The sequence below is a fragment of the Pollicipes pollicipes genome, unplaced genomic scaffold (assembly GCF_011947565.3).
Source record: "Pollicipes pollicipes isolate AB1234 unplaced genomic scaffold, Ppol_2.1 Scaffold_3087;HRSCAF=3621_pilon_pilon_pilon, whole genome shotgun sequence".
In the NCBI taxonomy this organism is placed as follows: Eukaryota; Metazoa; Arthropoda; class Thecostraca; order Pollicipedomorpha; family Pollicipedidae; genus Pollicipes; species Pollicipes pollicipes.
The window spans coordinates 37,173,049-37,194,235 of record NW_023596225.1 but is presented as its reverse complement, the minus strand read 5'-3'; the positions used below and the strand labels follow the sequence as shown (position 1 = coordinate 37,194,235).

General features: G+C 67.8%; 1 protein-coding gene across 1 annotated transcript; it reads left to right on the top strand.

Moving 5' to 3' along the window:
- The first annotated feature begins 253 nt into the window (after positions 1–253).
- LOC119090306 (transforming acidic coiled-coil-containing protein 3) lies at positions 254–20,532 on the top strand. Its single transcript, XM_037213092.1, has 8 exons — positions 254–459; positions 1,313–1,405; positions 2,918–3,065; positions 15,957–16,200; positions 16,685–16,786; positions 18,899–19,044; positions 19,444–19,593; positions 20,191–20,532. Exons 1-8 carry the CDS (start codon positions 255–257, stop codon positions 20,357–20,359), a joined length of 1,257 nt encoding a protein of 418 aa, XP_037068987.1. The 5' UTR covers position 254; the 3' UTR covers positions 20,360–20,532.
- The last annotated feature ends 655 nt before the right edge of the window (positions 20,533–21,187 follow it).

Here is a 21,187-nt window from a genome sequence, read left to right as displayed (position 1 = left end):
TGGACTTCCTGGAGAACGTCGACGACCCGAACTTTAATCCGTTCGCCACCAAGACGGCCGTGGCCAACTCGCCGTCGGGCTCGCCGCAGCCTGCGCGGAAGAGCTCGCCGCCCGTCGCCACGCCGCCGCGGGCGAAGCCTGCCTCAAAGCCGGCGGCCGCGGCGAAGTCTGCAGCGTCACCACCGTCGGCGGCCGCGGCGAAGCCCGCCGCCGCGCCACCGCCGGAGCCGGAGCCGGAGCCGGACCTGGAGACGATGCCGGAACCGGAGCCGGAGCTGGAGACGATGCCGGAGCCGGAGTCGGCGGGCTCGCCGGAGCGGCTCGACAGCTCGGGGCCGGCCGAGCCGGAGACAACGGTCATTGAGAACGGCTCACCGGACCCGCGCGGCGGCGGCGACTCGGCCGCGGCTGGCCCGTCCGCCGCCAGGGCGCCGCACGCCGTCAACCTTCTGGACACGAGTGAGTCGGAAGGCGGCAGGCCGCTGTCGAGGAGGCGGTGGCGGCAGCCGCCGCCGCTGTCTTCCTCACTGGTAGCGTCAGGCTTCAGCCGTTCTTTACAGCCATGGCACGGCGGCGCAGAACCGAATGCTAAATGTGATGCTTGCTATTTCCGGTGGATTTTTTGTCGTCTCTGGCGATGGCGTGTTATTGGCGTTAAGCACCTGGTCGAGGCTTTCGCGATCACTTGCAAAAATATGGAGATGAAATCAGAAGACTCATCATAATGCTGACGTGCTGCATGTGTGGAGATATATGCCTGGCTAATCACGTTAAAACGCCTGCATGTATGGTGCGCCTCGGCGTTTTAACCCGTTTTGCCGGTGCGCACCGCCAGCCGCGTTGTGGCTGGGCTTTGTGTGCCGATATTTAGCAGCGCTCCCAATTGGAACAATGCTGTGAAACCCGGACACGCCGTGTAATAATCCGCCTTCGGAGGATGCGAGACAACCGTGCGCCTTGCTATAGACTGGGTGCTTGGCGAGCCATTCATCGCCGCTGCGTCGGTATTGAGTCCGGAGTGAATAATGGCACGTACTGCCGAGCAGTATAACAGCGTGAAAGCCACCCGTTATTTTGCTTTCCGTTGCTCTGGCCCAGACCATGATGCTTGAACGAGTCCGTAACGTGTTCCCCTCTATCCACAACACCTGAGGTTTACAGCAACATACAGGTGAATCGTATTATGTAAAGATCGATCTTTGGTAGGTTCCTGAAACGGTTTGACTTACGCTTTGTCACCTTTGCTCGATCTATGCAGATTTGGATTATGGTCACGGCCTGCAAACGACTAACGGTAATATCTCGCTTGCAGCGCCTCTGGAGTTGGACGAAGTGATCGGCACTTCTGACGCCGACCCCGAGATGGCGTTGGGGTCCAACGACACGTTTATGCCAGCCACAGAATGTAAGCATTGCGAAATGCCCAGTGAGACAGCGTTCTATGCCCGTCACGTCCAGATGTTATGGTCCGATTGGTTTCGAAACTTGTCAGTTGTCTGCTGACCCCGATTTATCGCAGCGTAGAATCTGCAACACATTGATATTCACCTTGCGGGTACTTTTGCGCTCACGTGCGATCTGAAGCGGAATCGCTTAGTGCAAATGCGCCGCCGGCCGCGGACCGTGCAACAGAACATCACACGCGCTATCGCAGCTGGTCCGTCGGGGCGTCGGCCGGGCGGGCCCCAGCAGTGGGCGGCGCCCTGGGTCGGGCGCCGGCTGCCTCTCTCAGATGGGAACGATGTCCGGCTCTGGGCCTCCGCCTGGGCCGACGGCGCGCACCCGGCGCCTGCGCCGCTGCCCCCGGACCCACGGAACGGCGCCCCGCGCCCTCTGTGCGGCTGACGGTGTTCGGCGCGTGATTGGGTCACGCGCGGCACCGAGGGCCACCGACGGCCTCCCTCCCGGCTGTCTCGCGCCGCTCGCGCCTGGCAGCTGCGGGTAATTGGCCGGATGGCTTTACGAGGTGATTCAGGTCACGTGCGGAATGTAGTCAGCTCTCGTGATGTGTCGAGCGGGCCCCTGCCCTGCTCGTGCGGGGCGTGCGACCGTGCGGCCGCGCATTTGATCCCCACAAAATCATCCAGGCGTGTAGTGACATGCACTTTAAGAGCGGGTGTTCCCTCAGAGTCAATCAGTTGTGCCCAGCACTCTCCACCCCCCCCCCCCTCCCCTCACCCTGTGACACAGTATGACGATACGATCAAGGCGCCCGAGGTCCCAAAAGACCCAGTAACGTACCAACCATGCCTCCAACTTTATGACCATAAGGTCGGCCCCCTCCCCCCGTCAACTGAATACAGAGCAGGCGGTCAAGTCCTAAGAGTTGTAGTTATGTGTCGTTTCGAAGCAAGTTTGATCATGCGTGCTCGCCCGACCCCTTCGACTGAAGTGGCGGGACTGCACGCTGCGTGGCGCTCTGTGAGCCGGCGGACTGTCGTAGGTGTGTGAGGCCGCCAGCCACAAACCAGGGCACACTGGTCAGCGCGGTAACGCTCCCGCCCGCGGCCCAACCGCCCACCCCCTAACCCCTACCCGGCCACAGAGGGCGTAATGACCGAGTGGTTAGCCTATTAGACTCCCACGTGGAGGTGGAGGGGGGGGGGGGGAATCCCGGATTGCCTTGCCCCCCCCCCCCCCCAAGCGCTAGCATGGCCAATGCAGTCGCATGCGCTAAGGTAAGGGGCTTGACGACATGCGTTGTGTTCTTTTTAAAAAGCCCTCATCTGCCGGCCAAGCGACGGTCCCCCACCCGCGATGGCTGCTGTTGCACGGCGAGCCTCCCCAGTGGCGGCCTGTGCCGTCCACCTGCTGTTCGTCGCCGCGCGTCAGGCGCGCCGAGTGTTCGCCGCACCGCGCTGGTAGCCGCTCGACGCCTGCCGTGACGCTGACATGTGGCTGGTGTCGCGGTGGGCAGTTTTCCACGACGCGGCGGCGCTGGACAGCCTGGCGGAGCACGGCGACGGACGGCTGGCGTCCAACATCGCCCGCAACTCGCTGTTCGTCAAGTTCGACCCGCTGCTGGGCCGGCCCAGCGTGCTGCCCCAGCTGGATCGACAGGCCGGGTAAGTGCTGCTGGTCAGCCGCGGTGGGACCGGGGTCCCGCTGGTGCCGCTGTGGTGCTGTGGTGACTGGGAGCCGCCGTCTCGTCGGCCGTCGAGGCTGGTGTGCGGAAGTCGAGAGGCGGCCGTCGAGGCTGGTGTGCGGTAGTCGAGAGACCGGGCCGTCGAGGCTGGTGTGCGGAGGTCGAGAGACGGCCGGGCCGCTGGTGTGCGGAGGGTCGAGAGACGGCTGGCCGAGGCTGGTGTGCGGGGTCGAGAGACGGTCGAACCGCTGGTGTGTGGAGGTCGAAGACGGTCAACCGCTTGGTGTGCCGGAGGTCAGGAGACTGCCGGCCGCTGGTGTGCTGGGGTCGAGAGACGGTCGACCGCTGGTGTGCGGAGGTCGAGAGACGGCCGGACCGCTGTGTGCGGAGGTCGAGAGACCGGCCTGGTGTGGCGAAGGTCGAGAGACCCGCGAGGCTGGTGCGACGGAGGGTCGAGAGACGGCCGATCCGCTGGTGCGTGGAGGTCGACGAGACGGCCGACTGCTTGGTGTCGCGGAGGTAGAGAGGCGGCCTTCAAGGCTGGTGTGCCCTGCTTCTCTGCCTGGTTGTTGGTGTGTGGGTGTGGGTGTGGCGTGTTTGCTTTGGGTCCGGTCGCTCAATCGGTTACGTGCTGATGCTGGCTGCATCTGTCTTGCCCGGTGAATCATTCAGCTAATTAGGAGTCTTTTCCGGCTGCCGAAAGTTTGGCGAGGGAATATGGGTCTCCGTCCGCCTGGTCTTTCCACAGCTGCAGTGTGAGACGATCGGTGAGGTTGATTGCAATTGGGCTCTTACCACGGCGTCGGTGCTGTCCGTAGTCTGCTCGCTGCTGTGCCGGGCGTCGGCAGCGCCCGGCGGCCGTACCACTGGCGGGTGGGTGGCCGGCCACCTCGCCGGGCCCGTGTGTTGAGACCATCAGCCCGCTAGCGGGTGGGTGGCCCCGCCTCCTCGCCAGGCCCGTGTGTCGAGGCCATCAGCCCGCTGGCGGGTGGGGTGGCCCGCCTCCTCGCCAGGCCCGTGTGTCGAGGCCATCAGCCCGTTGGCGGATCGGTGACCGGCCACCTCGCCGGGCCCGTGTGTCAAGGCCATCAGCCCGCTGGCGGGTGGGTGGCCTGCCTCTTCGCCGGACCCGTGAGTCGAGGGTCATCAGCGTGTCGTCGACCGGTGAGGCCGCCGGGCACCGCCCGCCGCCCGCCGCCCACGGGGCTGGCACGGGCGGCTGCCCGGCTGCGGCGCCGGCCACCGGCACCGGCCGCGCACTGCATCACGGTGAAGGCTGCTCTCAGCCGGTGGCCCACCGCCGTCGCGCGACTGTCGGTCGTGTCGCATGCAGCTGTGAGAGCTGCCGTATCTCCCGCTGCTGCGACACGGGTGTGCGGGAAGAGCGTCGCGCCGCGCCGCGCGGCCGCCGCTGCCGGCCCTGGTCGCCGCGGGAAGGTGCTCTCCAGGTGCGTGCGCCTGGTGACGGGCGTGTACGGCTGTAGGCTAGCCGATATTTTTGAAAAGCGCTGCACCGGCCGTCGCCATAGCTCCGTCTCGCCCGCACGGCGTGGTCGATTGCGGAGCTAGCGCGTTGCACTCGGCAGATGAGTGACTCAACTACTAGAGCATTGGCTCATCCCCCCCCCCCCCGCTTTCGAGCGAGCGGCGCTGGTTAGCGGAGCAGGCCCATAGCGGGTCTGGTCAGGGACGCACCGCTCCCAGCCAGGCTCGGGGGATGGGGAGACGCGCCAGAACAGATGGCCGCCGCGCGCAGTATGAAGCCGTGCATGTACCGAACCGTGCTTTGCATACGGGCCGACCCACGACATTACCATGGAAAACGCTGTTGCCGTATTTGCGTAATGGAGGCTGGGCGATGAAAGATGACGCGTGGTGCGAGGCGGCGCTGGCGCTCGTCTGCCGCGGAGAGCGGCGCGATGGCGAGCCCGGCCTTCGGCGGCGCCCAGCCGGCCACAGGTGGCCGGCCGCTCCCGGTCCGGCCGAAAGCAACGGATCGGCTGGGAATCTGAATAGAGATGACGCGATTGGAGGGGCGTTGTGGCGCGGCGCGCCGAACCGCCGCCCTAGAAAGGCGGCGCGCGCGCGCGGCGGCGACGGCACACCTGCGGCGAGCCGGACGTGTTTGTCGGCACGTTTTACCCGTTCGGTCAACACCGGCGACGGCAGAGACGGCGCGCGGTCGGCCTGCGCGCGCGGCGCCGCACGGGGGCGGCCCCCGTGCGGCCCGAGCCGTCTTTGTTCGCGGCCGCAGACGGCCCGGCGGGCGGGTCGGCTGGAGGCGCGGGATGAGGGCGCCGAAAAAACCACAGGGCTGGGAAACGTGGCGGGGTCTGATAGACGCGCAGGGCTGGAGGTGAGCGCTGAATGGGCTGGTGATGTACGAGCGGTAACTGGGTCGAAGTACCCGCATGAAGCTGTGAAACCGAACGCCAACACGCGCCGGCCGCAGCCTTGAATGAGAAGTGGATCGCGAAGTGCGTGGTGAATTCAGCCGCGCGTCGAGACCTCCACCTGTGCCGAGCGGGGGAAGCCGCTGCGTCCGCTCTGCAGACGGAGCGGTTTCGTACGTCTGCAAGCGTTCCGGAAACGTCGCGGCCTTCAGGGGCGCGAGCTCGGACCGTGGGCAGCCTATCTGTATTTGCCAAGTGGCAGCTGTGGACTCGGTGTCGCGACCGGTTGCAGCGGGGAGGGGCTGCCAATGCCGCTCAAGGCCGCGCTACTGGCGGCGCAGTCTGCCGGTCGGCGGTCCCAGACCGGCGGCCGATCGGCAGCGCCGGTTACCGCTGTCGCCGACCGCGACCAATGGCAAGAGCGCATCAACACGCGTGTGACGGTCGGCGCAGGCTGAAGCCGGAGCTGGCGTCGCAGCGTCAAACCCGTCCGCCCCCGCGCGCGCGCCGACTGCGTGTGGGCCGTGTTTGGACAGCAGGGCGGAGCGGGCCGGACGGCGGCGTGGCGCACGATGGCTTCCGGCTGCCCCCGGCGCCTGCCGGCCGACTGATGCGGGTCAGCGCTGGCCGGCGCGCGCGGGGCGGGCCTCGTTAGCCGTGATTGGAGACCGCCTGCGCCGCGGTTCGGGCAGCCGTATCCATCACGGCGCGGCCAGCTCGCACTGATGGCACCGGCCGGCGGCGGCGCGCCCTGCTCGGCGGCGCCGCGGAGGGGGTGGCTTCTGACCCGGCACGCGTCGTGCCGCCCCGCCGCACGCCGGCCTTATAAGGCGGAGTGACCGGCAGACCGCGGACGGCAGATCGCGCAGATAGCCGCCGTGTGGAAATGGGCTGCGCGCCGCCGCACGACACGGGGAGGCCGCTGAGTCGCGAAACCCCGACCGAGCGCCGGAGCGCCCCGCCGAGCCGGCCGGCGGTGTCGGGCGGGTCGGCCGGCCGCGCCGCTCGGCGGGGGCCCGCGCCGGGTCGCCGCGCGCCGCCCACGGTCGACCCTGGACGCCGGGTCGGCGGCGGCCGCGCGGCCGGCCGCAGTCGCGCCGCCGAGCGCCCCGCAGCCGGCTGGAGCACGCCGCCGATCGGAGCCAGGTGCGGCCGGGCGGCGCTCTGTCAGTGGCGGCCGCGCGCTGCCGGCGGACGCACGGCGTCCAGTGGTGACGGTGCGGGACGGCGGCGAGCGGGCGAGTGCGATGCTGGCGCGTGAGGCGGCCGGGCGGGACGCGTTCCTGCTCACCCGCGCTCGCTGGGAGGCGGCCGGAGGACGGCAGGAGCCGGCCGCCGGTGGCGGAGCGGGCCCGTCGGCGGACAGGTGGTCGCCGTCGAGAGACTCTGAGTATGGAACTAGGAAGAGTTCGTGGCGATCCGCCCGCTCCGTCGACCGATCGCTGCATTCTCCGGAGCGAGCCGACGCTACGCTCGACGCGGTGGGCTCGGTCGGGAAAAAGGTATTGCTTCCGTCGGAGGGCAGGGATCGGCGAAAGAAGCGCGTGACCAAGAGCCCGTCCCTGGAGTCTAGACCCGCTCCGAGCGATGTCGCCTCGCCCTGGCGGCGGCAGCATGAGGAGAGCGGCGGGGATGACTGCGCCGGCAGCAGCCGTGACGCCCTGAGCCTGCGGTCCGGCTGGGGCGGCTCGCTGCCTCGGCGGCGCTCGCAGCGGCCGACTGCCGACGTCGGCGAGCCGTCGGACGCGCCGCGCCTCATCTCGGGCCGGCTGGCGCGCCAGAGCGAGACCTGCGTCTTCTCCAGCCCGGACCTGACGCGGCCCGACCAGGCCGGCACGCCGCGTCGCGACTTGTTCGCGCCGGTGGGGGGCCGCGCCTCGCCGCGCGTCAGCCGCCGCGACCTGGACGAGATCTTGGAGCGCGCAGCGCGCCGGCGTGCGTCGCGACAGGCGGCCGGCGCCGCGCCGCCGGCCGTCTCTGCGCGGTCGCTGTTCGCCGGCGAGTGGCGCGGTCGCGCCGGCCGTTCTTCGGCCGCCGACGCGTCGGATCGTTCGTCGGAGGGCGGCGGGGAGATGGACGGCGGCGGCGCGAGCACGCCGCTGCTGCGACGGGACAGCGCCGGCTCGGACCTGTCGAGCGCGGCGGCGAGCCTCAGCAGCGGCCGCTCGGGCAGCTCCGGACCGCCCGAGAGAGAGGTGACTGTCGGCAGGACTGGCACGCTCTCCTCGCGGTTCCGAGAACGCGAGGCCGCCGCTGCGGAGCGCGGCGGCGTGCCTGAGCCGGCGGCGCGGACGCCCGGGCCGCGGCCGCCGGACGGCACCAGTCCACCGGCAGAGGGCGGAGATGTAGCGGGAAGGATGGAACCGAAGACTCCCGACGCAATAAAACAGGCGCCCGACACAACCAGCGACCGCCGCGTGGAAGAACCAGACGCTGGGGTGGAAGCGCCCGATGATAGCGAGGGCTTTGGTTTGAGGGGCGCGTCGGGTGCAGAAGCGAAGGGACGCTTATCGGATCTGGAGGAAGGTGCGCACGACTTAAGCTGGACGCCGCGCCAGGAGCCGACCTCGGGCTTGGAGCTTAGTCACGCCGAAGCACGGGGCAGTACCGAGAACGTGGACAACACGCGGCGGCGTGCGGGCTTAGCTCGTCCCCGCCCATTCGCCCTGAGTCCGCCAGCGGACACGGCGGCTGGAGTTGGCGCCGACCCGGAGCGCAGCGGGCCCCCGCCGGCCGCCGTCGGCCGGCCGCCCCTGCCGCGAGACGCGCTGTCTCCGCTGACGTCGTCGCCGGCCGGCCGCGGCGCCACAACAGCGCCGGACGAATGCGGCTGGCTCCGCCGCGCCGGCGCCGCCCCATTGTCCGGCGGCGAGCCGGGCGTCGCCGGCGTCAGCAGAGCGGCGGCCGACAATGGCCGCTCGCCGGTGACTCCAAACAGACCCGCGTTCGGCCGTGCGTCGGACGGCCTCCAGCAAGGGCCGCTCGCCGGACCGGCTGGCGGCCGGGCTGCCCTGGCGCTCGCGCTCGCGCAGCCCGGTCAAGGGTCGCATCACTGACGCTGCGACTGGTGCCGCGGCGCGTGTCGCAGTCGCCGGACCCAGCAGCTGGCCGCGCCGCCGTCACCGTCGCCGTCGCTGCGTCTCACGCCGCCACCGCCGGTGACGACGATCACGATAAGCGGACGCCGGCCCATGCGAGCGGCGGGACCGAGTGTCCGGCGGGTGAGGCGGCCGGGGAACACCGCCAGCGGCTGGACGAAGAGGTGGCGGGCCTGGGTGGGCCGGCCGACGCACCGCCACCGCCAACGCGGCCGCCCAGACGTCGGAAGTCACGCGCTGGGGAGTCGGACCCGCCCGCCCCGCGGAAGGACCGCCTGGACGAGAACCGCAACCAGGTGTGGGCGGCGGCACCGCGGCCGGAGCCGGGCCCGGGCCCTGATAACACCGCTGCCCCGGCCGAGCAGGAGGGGCCGGCCTGGATGTCTGACGAGGGCTCGCTGGCCTCGCTGGAGCTCGAGTTCGAGCTGGACGCGGCTTTACTTGACAGGTGAGCAGGGTTGCGCCGCCACCCAGGTGGGCCTGACCGGCCTCACAGCCGCGCGGTCCACGTCTTGTTCACATCCGCCCGGTCTCCGTCTGCACCCTTCACGGCCAGTCAAAACACACAAGACATTGGTGAGGCTCGTCACGATTGTTTAACGGGGTCCTGGTGTTTGAGACGGGGTCTGCGGGGGCTCTGCAGCGGCGGCCGAGCCCGCCCACCCGCCGCGCGTGTTTTGGGCGGCGCGGCGACGGAGGACGCTCTCGCACGACCCGCCGCCCCTGCCGCCGCGGCGACCTTGACGCCCGCGCCAGTTTTCACCGGCGGCGCGCGCGGACTCCGTGCAGGCCGGCGCTCCGGGCAGCTCATCTGCATAGGGCGGCCGCGGCGCGTCCGGCCGTGGCGCGGCACCTATGCGGCTACCGGGCGTGTGTCGCGCGCCGGGAGCGCGGCAGACCGGCGCGGGCGTCTGCCTTGGCTCTCTCTCTCTCTTCGGTCGAAGGGATGGGCGCGGAGGCAGCGGTGCGGTCTGGGCGTGTTGAAGGGGGCAGCGCGGCCGGTTCCACGCTGCGTATGACGAGGCTGGCGACAGGGAAGGGCCAAGCGCGGTGTTCTTGGCAGTGCTGAGCCTCAATGGGTGACGCAGCTCGCCGCGCCAAACATGGCTAATCCGGCGATCCGCGGCCAACATTCCGAGGCCTTGTGACGGCGCAGCTTCTCAGTGGCGTGACCGGGCCGACGGGCTCTCCGCGAACAGGCTCGCGTGCCAGGCCTCGGAAACTCCTCAGTATCGTTTTTTCCCTCGCTGCAGCCCACCAGCCGGTCCTCATTTATTAGGTGGAAGATTCTCCCCATCTCCGCCAGCCAGTCCGTTTCATGTTGACGCCGTTATCAAAGAAAACATGCCACAGGGTTTTCACGTTCCAAGCCCATCAGATGTGACGAGCCGAGAAGAATGATAACGTTATCGTGACCAGGATGTGGTGCGGATAATCAGTCATAAGGAATGCGACTTAACAGTCCGGATACTCGTGTCGTGCCTGTTACACTACACGTCTTCAGTTAGGCGACACCTGGTCTTCCGCACGCGTGTGCGGGTGCCGCTGCCGCCCGGCCGGCTGACCGGGCCGACACCTGTTGGCGTGTGTCCGACCGCAGCTGGCCTGCAGCCGGCACGGCCGTGAGCGCCTGTTAGCAGCCGCGGCGCTGACGTGAGCCCGCGCCGACCGACGGCCGGGCGGCGTCGGTCGAGCCGCTGCGCCGCGTCCCGGCTCGCGCGGCCCGCCCCGCCGTGGTGGTCGCGTGCCGACCGATCTCGTGACGAACAGTGGTAACAGCTGCGGCCGGCCGTCGGCCCGGCTCCGCTCTGTGGACGCCGCCGCTCAGCGAGCCGCGGCCGGACTGCCGGCGGCCGCCGCCGCGTGTCGCCACCGGCGCCGCGCCGCGCCGCTGCCGCCGCTCACACGGCGTCGCTCACACGCGTGCCGCCGCCATGCGCGGCCTCCAGCTGATGCAGGGTCTGCTGGCGCGGTCGCGCGGCGCCGACAAGCCGGCCAGGTGACGTGCTGCGCCCCGGCACGACGCTGGAGGAACGGCTCCTGCGGCCGGGGGACGGCAGCGGCCGCGCGCCCCGATCGTGTTACGACGGCGCAGGCTGGACCGTGCTGTAGTGTGGTGGGGACGCCGAGAGCGAGCCGTGTTGCGTGTCCGTAGTGCGCGCATGTAGACACTCCACCGACATCTGGACGGATCCGACTCAGTTGCATCTTCAGGGGGCATCTCCTGCACGTCGTGCCGCGCTCTGCTGTGCTGTGCTGTGCTGTGCTGTGCTGTGCTGTGCTGTACTGTACTGTACCGCACGGTGCTGTGCGCGCGTCGGTTGCGCCGTGTATCCAGGCCTGACCAGGCGGCGGCGGCGGTGGCCGGCTCTCTCCGGGCGGCGAGAGCGGCCGGCGGGCGGCACCGCTCCCCGTCCGCTCCGCCGGCGTCGCCTGCCTGCCGCAGGGCTGCCTGGCGCGCGGTGCCGCCGGGGCGGCGCCCTCTGTCGTCGCGTGATGGCTCGTGCAACCCGGCGAGCTGGCTCTCCGCTCTGGCGATCCGTGTCACGGCCGGAGCTGGCGTGGGAGTGGCCGCCCCCTCAGTCTCCGCCGGGCAGCGGTGCAGTTCGCCAGCGGTCCCCCTGCTGATCGCCGCGAGCGCAGGCGAGGCTGCACGGTGTCCGTCCGCACGGCGCGTCCGTCGTGCTCTCCGCTGCCGGCCGTGCGGCGGCGGTCCGGCCGAGCAGTCCGGGTGCGGTCGGCACGGCCGGCAGGCGCCGTGTAGCGGTGCCGGCCCCTCAGTCCATCACCGAGCCGCCGCAGCCGGCCGCACCCGCGCGCGCGCGCGCGCCGGACTCCCTTCGGGCGCTCGCCGCAATGGGCGCAGTGGTACCCGCCGCCTGGTGAGTCACCGTCGCAGGCCGTTCGCGCGCCCGCCGTCTCATCGTCGAGGCGCCGCCCGCTGCCGGACAGAGAGCGCGCCGCTGGTCGTGGGGCGACCGGCCGGGCGACTCGTGGCGTTTGAACGGGCGCGTCGGCGGCGGCGCAGGCGCGCGTGCGGGCCGCCGCCGGCGGCGGCGATTGATCGGCGCCGCGGCTGGGCGCGACTCGGTGCCGCGCTCGGGTCAGCGCTGCGTCTCATGCCGGCCGCCGTGGCCCGCATGTCCTGGTCAGTGGGCGGCCCGCGCTGGCGTCCGCGCCACGCCTGCGAGTGAGAGTGAGGAGTGGAGCGCGGCGCCGTTGTGGCTCGCGACGCGTTGGCGCAGGTGGCGGCGATGACGGCGGTGTTTTGTGCCGCACGTGTGGCCGCGGCCCGACGCGGGGTGGAGACGCGGAGCAGTGTTTCGGGCGGGGCAGCGGGCGGCGAGCCCGCACCGTCCAGAGCGGTGTTCCACATTGGCAAAGGACCCATCTGAGTTGCTACCTATGATGTCGCAAGTGTCCCTGCGTCCTCCCTGCTCCCGCTGTGCCGGATAGCGCCGGGTGTTTACCGGCGCTGCTGAGCCGCGTCCGGGCAGCTGGCGAGGGTGGGCGCGGCTCCGGGCAGTCTGTAGCCTCCTGGCCCGGTCCGGCCCGGCTGAGCTCGGTCGCAGGTGTCCGGGGCGGGGCCTGCTCGCCCCGGCTCGTCCCGGCCCGCTCTGGCCGCCAGCTGCTACCGGAAGCGGGCCATAAACACCTCCGTCGTTGGTCGGACCGCGCGGTGGCGTCCACACCGGCCCGGGCGCCGCGCTCTGCCGACCTCGTGTCCGTTCACCGTCGGTCGGGTCTGGTATTCACAGCAGCAGTCGTGGCCGTTTAATCGGCCGCCCGCGCGGCGACCGACGGCGAACGTGCCGGGCCGTCGCCGCAGACCGGGGCGCGACTGGGTTACGGTTGCGGCGGGGACTGTAGGACACGTCTGAGGAATGCGAGCGGCCGGCTATATTTGGAGTGTGCGTGGCGCAGGTGCCGGTCTGGCCCGCGCCCCGGCCGGATGTCGACCCGGTGGCTGTGTCGGTCCCCCGGCCCGGCCGGGAGCGCGGGCGGCTCGCTCGGCACCCCCGCCCGACGCGTGTGCCGGCGCCAGCTGCGGCGTCGGCCGACGGCGACAGTCGGTCCGACCGCGCCGCCCCGGCCGGAGCGCCCCGCCCCGCGCCGCGCCGCGCCGCGCCCGGCGGCATGACGCTGTCTTCGTTGCGCGCTGATGACGAGTTCGTCTACGTCCGCTGGCGGTGAGAGAGCGCGCGGCGACGGCCGGCCCAGAGCGGCCGCCGGCCATCGATCCCCGCCGGCGGTCGATAGTGCGCTGGCGCCGCAGCCGCAGCCGCAAGCGCAGCCCGCGCGGTGCTGCCGAGTGAGTGGCCGTTATGGCCCGACCGTCGCCGCCGTGGCTCAGCCACCCTGACGGTCACTGGCCCGCGCACGGCCGCCCGCTCCGGTGGCCGCCCTCCGGTGACGTCACAGAGCTGCGTGACACTGCATCCCCGCTGCTGAGTGCGCACCTCAAGACTGAGCGGTGTTGGCTTCCGGTCGGTGGCTGTGCGGTGTTTCCCGTCTCTGCTGCGAGCTGGTGCTGGTCTAGCGGTGCGTGTCCAGCGCTGGGCCGCTGGTCAAGCGCGGCCACCGTCGCCGGCGGGTCAGGCTCCGCGGCGGCCGGCGGCGGCCTTTTGTCCGCGCGAGCGCGCCGGTGACCACCATGTACGGCGCCGGTTACCGCGCGTTGTCCGACGAACATGGCCGGATGACAGGCGGCGGCGCGGCTGCTCGCCGTAGATGGTGACGCGCGGGTCCGCGCCCCTTCCGGGGCTTGCCGTCCGCCGTGTCGTGACCCGGCCTGTCTGGCCGTCGGAGGCTCCGGCGGCCGGTGCGGCTCCCTGTCTGCTCGCCCTCGCGGCTTCAGTTCGGAGCACGCCAACTCGTAAACGACGCTTTACACCGGCCGCCGCCGCAGCCTCGCAGCCGTCGTAGTATAGTGCTTTGTCGTTGGCTCAAAAGATCTCATCTGTCTGCCTTTTCTCCCCCTGCCCCCCCCCCCCCCCCATCATGGTTGTCGGTGTCGTCCCCGCGGCGACACTGAATCCCGATAGTGGAACACACAATCCCGGTTGTGACGCACACAATCTTGGCAGTGTTGCACACAATCCCGGTAGTGGCGCACGCAATCCCGGCTGTATTGCACACAATCCCGGCTGTGTTATGTACAATCCCGGTAGTGGTCCACACAATCCCGGCAGTGGTGCACACTTGATGCTCCCGTTGGTGCCATGTCGGATGTGTTGGCAGCCGCCTCGGCGCGTTGCTGCGCGCCCTCGCTCTCGTCTGCCGTGCCACTCGTGTTCAGACTCAATCAGCGCGTCGGCCTCCACACGTCCGTTCGATTAGAGTCGGAGATGGCCGCCGGCCTGCGTGACTGGCGTCGTTAGGGCTCGTGTCCATTTCCGCGCCTTCGGCCGGGCCACGGTGCAGGCCGTGCGGCGTGCGCGCCGGGCGCCGGGAGTCAGAGTCTACCAGCTGCCAGCCACTGAGGACGGCCAGCACTTCAGTGGAGGGACTGTCCCCGGCGTGTCCCCGCCGCGGCAGCCGCGGCAGCCTCGGCTGCTGGTGCCACCGTTCCGAGTACGTGACGTAAAACATTGCAGAAGGCCGTCGCGTCACCGGTCTGCTGGGCGCCGGTGTGACGTCAGCGAGTGGCGAGACCCCGTTTCCCAGTGGCTGTGGCGCTCCCTCCCCACGGACGGAAGCCCAGCTGTGGACCGGCTGCGGTCCACAGCCGGGGCACACCGGCTTGCGGAGACGCGGACGGGTCTGTAACGAGGGCGCAGCGGCCGGCTGCCGCCAGGGCGACCCCCACACTGGACGGTGGCCTCGATCGGAGCTGGCGCCCGCCAGGCCGGGCCTCGGTGGCGCGTGGCGCGATGGACTGCCGACGGAGTTGTCCCTGGTGCAGTCCGTGGCGCGCTGGGCTGCTGTCAGAGTTGCCCCTGGTGCAGTCCGTCACGCGCTGGGCTGCCGTCGAGAGCTGCCCCTGGTGCAGTCCGTGGCGCTGGGCTGCCGTCAGAGTTGACCCTGGTGCAGTCCGTGGCGCGCTGGGCTGCCGTCAGAGTTGACCCTGGTGCAGTCCGTGGCGCGCTGGTCTGCCGTCAGAGTTGCCCCTGGTGCAGTCCGTCACGCGCTGGGCTGCCGTCGAGAGCTGCCCCTGGTGCAGTCCGTGGCGCGCTGGGCTGCCGTCAGAGTTGACCCTGGTGCAGTCCGTGGCGCTGGGCTGCCGTCAGAGTTGACCCTGGTGCAGTCCGTGGCGTGCTGGGCTGCCGTCAGAGTTGCCCCTGGTGCAGTCCGTCACGCGCTGGGCTGCCGTCGAGAGTGCCCTGGTGCAGTCCGTGGCGCGCTGGGCTGCCGTCAGAGTTGACCCGGTGCAGTCCGTGGCGCTGGGCTGCCGTCAGAGTTGACCCTGGTGCAGTCCGTGCGCGCTGGGCTGCCGTCAGTTGACCCCGGTGCAGTCCGTGGCGCGCTGGGCTGCCGTCAGAGTGCCCCGGTGCAGTCCGTGCGCGCCGGGCTGCCGTCAGAGTTGCCCCGGTGCAGTCCGTCGCGCTGGGCTGCCGTCAGAGTTGACCCTGGTGCAGTCCGTGGCGCGCTGGGCTGCCGTCGAGAGTTGCCCCTGGTGCAGTCCGTGGCGCGCTGGGCTGCCGTCAGAGTTGCCCCTGGTGCAGTCCGTGGCGCGCTGGGCTGCCGTCAGAGTTGACCCCGGTGCAGTCCGTGGCGTGCTGGGCTGCCGTCAGAGTTGCCCCTGGTGCAGTCCGTGGCGTGCTGGGCTGCCGTCAGAGTTGACCCCGGTGCAGTCCGTGCGCGCCGGGCTGCCGTCAGAGTTGACCCCGGTGCAGTCCGTGGCGTGCTGGGCTGCCGTCAGAGTTGCCCCTGGTGCAGTCCGACGGCGCCGAGGCGGGACGTCCCGCCGATCGATAGCAGTGGCCGCTGGCCAACAAAGGCGCTGGCTGTGCTGCCGTGCCGGCCAGGCGGGCGCATCGATATCGCCCGCGATCGTTTTGCTGTGGCTTTGAGAACGTCCACCAGCCCTGCGTGCTGCGCTGCACGGAGTTTAGAGGAGACTTGGTGCTGTTTTTCAAGTCACGATGTAGCTGATCTGTGGTGGGCGGCGCGATCTGTCGTGGGCGTCAGATGCCACAGATGTCGTCCGTCTGGACGGCGGCGGGGTCTGTATGAATTGATGGCGGCGCCCACGCGTTCGTCCCTGTTGCATGTGATCGTCAAGGAGGCGCCACGCGTTAGATCCAGTAAATGTCGTACGCTGGTGGCGGGAGGAGAGCGGAGGTCGTCCGCTGCTGCGTGCTCCCACTTGTCGTCTGACACTGACCAGCTGGCTGACCGGCCGGCACGGCTCCCCTGACACTCTGTTCCCGCCGGCAGCACCCAGCAGGAGGAGCCGCCGCCGGCGGTGCCGCGCCAGCTGTCCACCGTCAAGGCCGACCTGATCGCCTTCTCTCCAGCCAAGGAGGCGGCCGAGCCGACCCCGGACGCCGCACAGCCCGCGGAGCCCGAGCCCGAGCCCGCTCCGGAGACGGCGCTGGCCACGACGGCCGCCGACAACAACCACGTGTCAGCGGCCGATGGGCAGGCGCTCAAGAAGCAGGAGTTCTACTACCGCGCAGAGGTGCGGTCGGGAGAGGGTGGGGTCATACAGGGTCACGGTCAACTGTCAAGTTACAGCGCTGACGCCAAGGCATTCCTTTCGGTTGGGACGGACGTCAAAACCCTACCTGTGGACGCGTAGGTCCACGTCATTTCATTCACTGATCCGGGAGTATTAACGTCACGCGGTTATGCTAATGAAAAGTCTTAGGACCTGCATGGCTGACCGAAATGTCAGCCAGTTGAAGAGGGAAAGTCTCACGGCTGGCGACATCTCCACCGTTCTATGTGTCTAACGGTCTGCCTCGCGAAATTGCAGTTAGCCAGTAACTGGGCCGATAGTTAAACTTTACCCGGCTGTGTTCCTCACACATGACACGAACGGCTTGCGTGGCTTTTCGATCGTTGAGGTGCCGATGGTCCCCGTTCCGCCGTGGAACATCCCACCCTCGCTGTGGCCTCGTCACCCTGCTAGCCGCTGACGCTGACCGCTCGCTATCTTCCAGCTTCTCAAGCGCGAGAAAGAGCTGGCGACAATGCGGGAGGCGTTGGCGAAGCCGAAGCAGCGGGATGCGGAACACAAGCAGCAGCAGTTGAAACTCTCCAGGGTATGTGCCAGCGGCGAAGGCTGATGAAGGCTGGCCAGTATGGGGATCGCATCACCTGACTTATTGGGCATCGGTCGAGTTTGGCGGACGTTCCGAGTTTGTTCGGGGGGGGGGGGGGGGGGGGGGCAAACGATGACAGTGATGGGTTTCGCGATATGAAATGTCAAGATCGATCCCGGCTGTTATGGGCGCAAAATGACCACAGTAGTCGGCGCGCCCTAAAACTCCAATCAACAACAAGATCGATCCCGACATGGGAAGAACGTGCCAATATGCGTCGCTGTGGAAATCACGTTTTCGACCGTTTCTTGCCCAATAATTCTCCCATTTTGTGGTACTCCCTGAAACAGATCCACGTGTGCCGGTTCTCCCGTGTGCTTTCTCCGACCGCTGCTCCGTCGCCGGGTAGTGTCGTTCAGTTCCGCCGGTGGTGGCGGCGGCGGCGCCCGTCCCATAGCCAAGCAGGCGCCGGACGTCACAGGTCTATCCTCTCTCGCTCCCCAGCCCCGACCCCTCATCCCACCCGGTCAAGTGCTGCCGTGTATCGGGTGGCGACGGCTTGGCGCCATCGCCGCCGGTCTCGGTGTACCTCGGCTGGTGCCGGTCCGTCAGACGGTGTCAGTGTACCTCGGCTGGTGCCGGTCCGTCAGACGGTGTCATTGTACCTCAGCTGGTGCCGGTCCGTCAGATAGTGTCATTGTGCCTTGACTGGTGTCGGTCCGTCAGGTAGTGTCATTGTGCCTTGACTGGTGTCGGTCCGTCAGACGGTGTCAGTGTACCTCGGCAGGTGCCGGTCCGTCAGACGGCGTCACTGTGCCTCGGCCTGGTGCCGGTCCGTCCGCCGCCACAGCCGTGACGGTCCGTCAGACGCATCACCGTGTCTTGGCATGGTGTCGGTCCGTCAGACGGTGTCAGCGTACCTCGACTGGTGCCGGTCCGTCAGACGGTGTCAGCGTACCTCGACTGGTGCCGGTCCGTCAGACGGTGTCAGTGTACCTCGGCCTGGTGCCGGTCCGTCAGACAGTGTCAGCGTACCTCGACTGGTGCCGATCCGTCAGATGGTGTCAGTGTACCTCGCCTGGTGCCGGTCCGTCAGACGGTGTCAGTGTACCTCGACTGGTGACGGTCCGTCAGACGGTGTCAGTGTACCTCGGCCTGGTGCCGGTTCGTCCGCCGCCACAGCCGTGACGGTCCGTGTGCCGTAGCGTGACGCGTGAAGTCGTGCTTTACCTGGCACTGCCTCTGCGCTCACGATGGGCGCTGGCGGGCCCGTTTTTGTCGGCTGGCTGAGTGTCGCTGGTTTTGCCGCGGCAGTTGTGAGGGGAGGCTGAGGCCGTGCAAGAACTGGCTCATCCGACGGCGGACCGTTCACGCTGTTAGCCGCGTAATCAGTCGGCACGCTTCTTTGTCGTTGGGCTGCGATTGTGCGGCAGGCTTTCTGGGTCGGCTGGCGTGATTGTGACCTTCGCCGGCGTCTCCTGGCGCGTGTGCTATCCCATTAGTCGGTCACGTATGTCTCTGGCTGACAACCGTGTCCTCGAGAATTGTGTGCTCCTCCCGAGAAGGTAAGGTGTGGATGGAACTGTAAACACCGGACAATCCGGCTCCGCCCACTGGAGTTGTGTATGCTGCCGCCAGATGGCAGTCGGTGGAAGGCCGCATGCTGCCATAAGTCAGTTTGATACAGGAAGCTGGAAATTAACCATTTTTAATCAAATTGCGTTTTATCACGTGGGCAGGAAACTGCTGATTCACATATCAGTGCTATTCACGGATGGCCTGAGGTTGTAAAGCGGAAGAAATGTTGAGCTGTGTTTGGCCCAAATGATTGAACGGTGCGCTTAAAAGAAACACTGCACATTCTGACTTCGTCGCACGTCAAAGGGTACCCTAGACATATTCCTTTCCGTCCAGGTGAAACATCCCAGTAGAGTGTTGCGTGCGTTACCAAACACCAATCCTGCGCTGGCTGTGCCCGATCACCGGTACCCCGTTGTAAGCACCGTGTACCCTGTAGTACCCTGTTGTACGCGCCGCCGTGTTGGGCCGCCGGACGGCATGACGGGAACGCGGCGGCCGCCAGTATGCTACAGTTCCTCGCGTGGCCGCCAGGTGGTGGAGCTGCACACCAAGGCGCTGGCACGGCTGGCGATCGAGAAGGAGCAGACGGACGCGGCCGTGCGCGCCGTCAGCGCCGAGCGTGACGAGGCCCGTCAGGAGGTGGCCAACGTCGAGTCAATGTTCGCCGACTTGCACCGGTGGGTGGCCGGCCGGCAGACCTCGCCGCCCGGCTCGCTGGCGGCCTCTGCTCTCTGCTCAATGCTACCGCTGCTGCTGGCCGGATTGTCGCGTGTTGTCAGCCATTTAGTTCATATCGCCGGGAGCCGCTATGGGGCTTCTCACACATGCCATGCTTGGAAACATGGGCCTTCCTCGCGGAGTGTTCCACGGCGGCTTCCCGCTGATTTAAGAAGCAGATGCTGTTTAGGGTTGTGATTCCGTTTCTCACCATTGTACACGCGATGAGCAGACGAGGCCCGCGTGGTCTGGCGTCACGGAACGCTGTGGCGCCGGCCACCGCCGTCCGGGCGATACAGCGTTCCGTCCACCGCCTGCACGGGGGCACCGTGTGACCTCGTTCCCCTCGCCGTCCGCAGCAAGTACGAGAAGAGCAAGAGTCTGATGCAGGAGAACAGGCAGCGGAGCGAGACCATCTCGAAGTCGTGGCAGTCGGCGCTGGACGAGGTGTCGCGAGAGAGGCAGCGCCACGACATGCTGCAGAAGTACGCCGAGGACACGCTGCAGAGGTGAGCCCGCGTGCCCCCCAGCCGCTCCATGCCTCCTCGCCGCCTGGTCGCCCTGCCCTCCTCTCCATCGCCAGCTGCTCCGCGCCTCCCCGCCGCCCGGCCACTCTGCCTGCGCCCTCCCCGCCCGGTCGATTCTCGATGTGTATGTTCATTGTTCTGTCTCTGCTCGCTGGTGCACCACCAACGGAGGATTTTTGCCTCACCATTCGTGTTTTTCTTCGCTCGTCGACTTGATTTACCGCACCGGTATTTGTCTCGGGTGGGAAAGCTTCACGCTGGCGTGGCGTGTGTGGCACGCCCCCCGCCAGGCATGGTGCGCGCTGGAGCCGTTGGTCCCTGCAGTGACATCAATGAGTTGGCACGCGCGGCCCGTGGTAATGGGTGGGCCTTGGGCTCGTTGCGCGCCACCGCCGCAGCGCTGCCTACCATTGAGGGGCCCGGCGCGCCGCCCGCACAGTGGCGGCGCCTGGCGGCTGGCCTGCTCGGCTGCCGGACCTCCCGCTGCGGTTGGTCCGGTGGTGAGCGTGTGTGTGTGTGAGGGGGGGGGGGGGCGGTGCGTGTCCGGGAGACTGACAGGGTCCGCGCCCGTGGTCGCAGGTTGCGCGAGGACATGGAGCTGGCGGAGAAGAGTCACGAGACGGAGCTGCTGCGTCTGACCACCAAGCTCCAGCTCCTGGAGAACCGCAACACCAAGCTCGAGCGCGAGAACCAAGAGGTGACGGCCATATGTGACGAGCTGATACAGAAGATGGGAGGCGCTCGGTGATTCCGACCGCGCATTTCCCGCCTCCATGATTGCTTCGCGTAGTGGCGCGGCGTGAGATAAGTGCCTGGAAGACCGCTGCGACGTCTTGCTGCGCTGAAGGCCTAACTGCTGTATTTTTATTTTGTTATAAATACGTGAATAATACAGTTAATAAACTTGTCCCCTATGTGTCATTTCCTTTGCTTTGACAGCACTTAAAGTGTTGCGAACTCGCGATGTGCTGTGTACGCGCGGTGATGCGGAGGATCTCTCGCGGCGATGGCTTCCGTTGGCCCCTGATCACTATCATCGTGCGAATTCAGCGTTGTGCACAGCGATGACTCGGTGTTGAATAGGACGTGTCAATAGTGAACTTGTCCTGCCAGAACCAGCTCCTCGGCGTTATTTTCATGGCATTGGCCGGCCCCGTTTGTGTGAGACGGTGAGCCGGGGACCACGGCGGCGGTTGCTCATCGTGTGCTGGGCGCCGTGCGTGATGCGCGCCCAGCGGGTGGCGAAAGCTTGGGAGGGCTCCTGGCGCGCCGTTGGCGCCTTTTAAGTTTGACGCACGCTACTTTAATTGCTCACGAGAACGGAAAAATCTGGCTTTGGGGTCAAGAGACTGAAACATCTAAGAGGTTAAAAGAAAGAAAGAGTCGCAGGGGGGGGGGGGGGTAAAGTGGCAGGGTTACGTGGGTGTTTTACGGGAAGTTTGTGCGAAGGACTAAGATGATGATAAGCTAAGTTTTAAGTGGGTGTTGTTAGTGTCCAGTTGGCATGTCCAGGCTGTGTGGGAAGGTCAAGTGTTGGCTAAGGCAGGCGCATGACATCAGGAGCGAACTGTGGAGT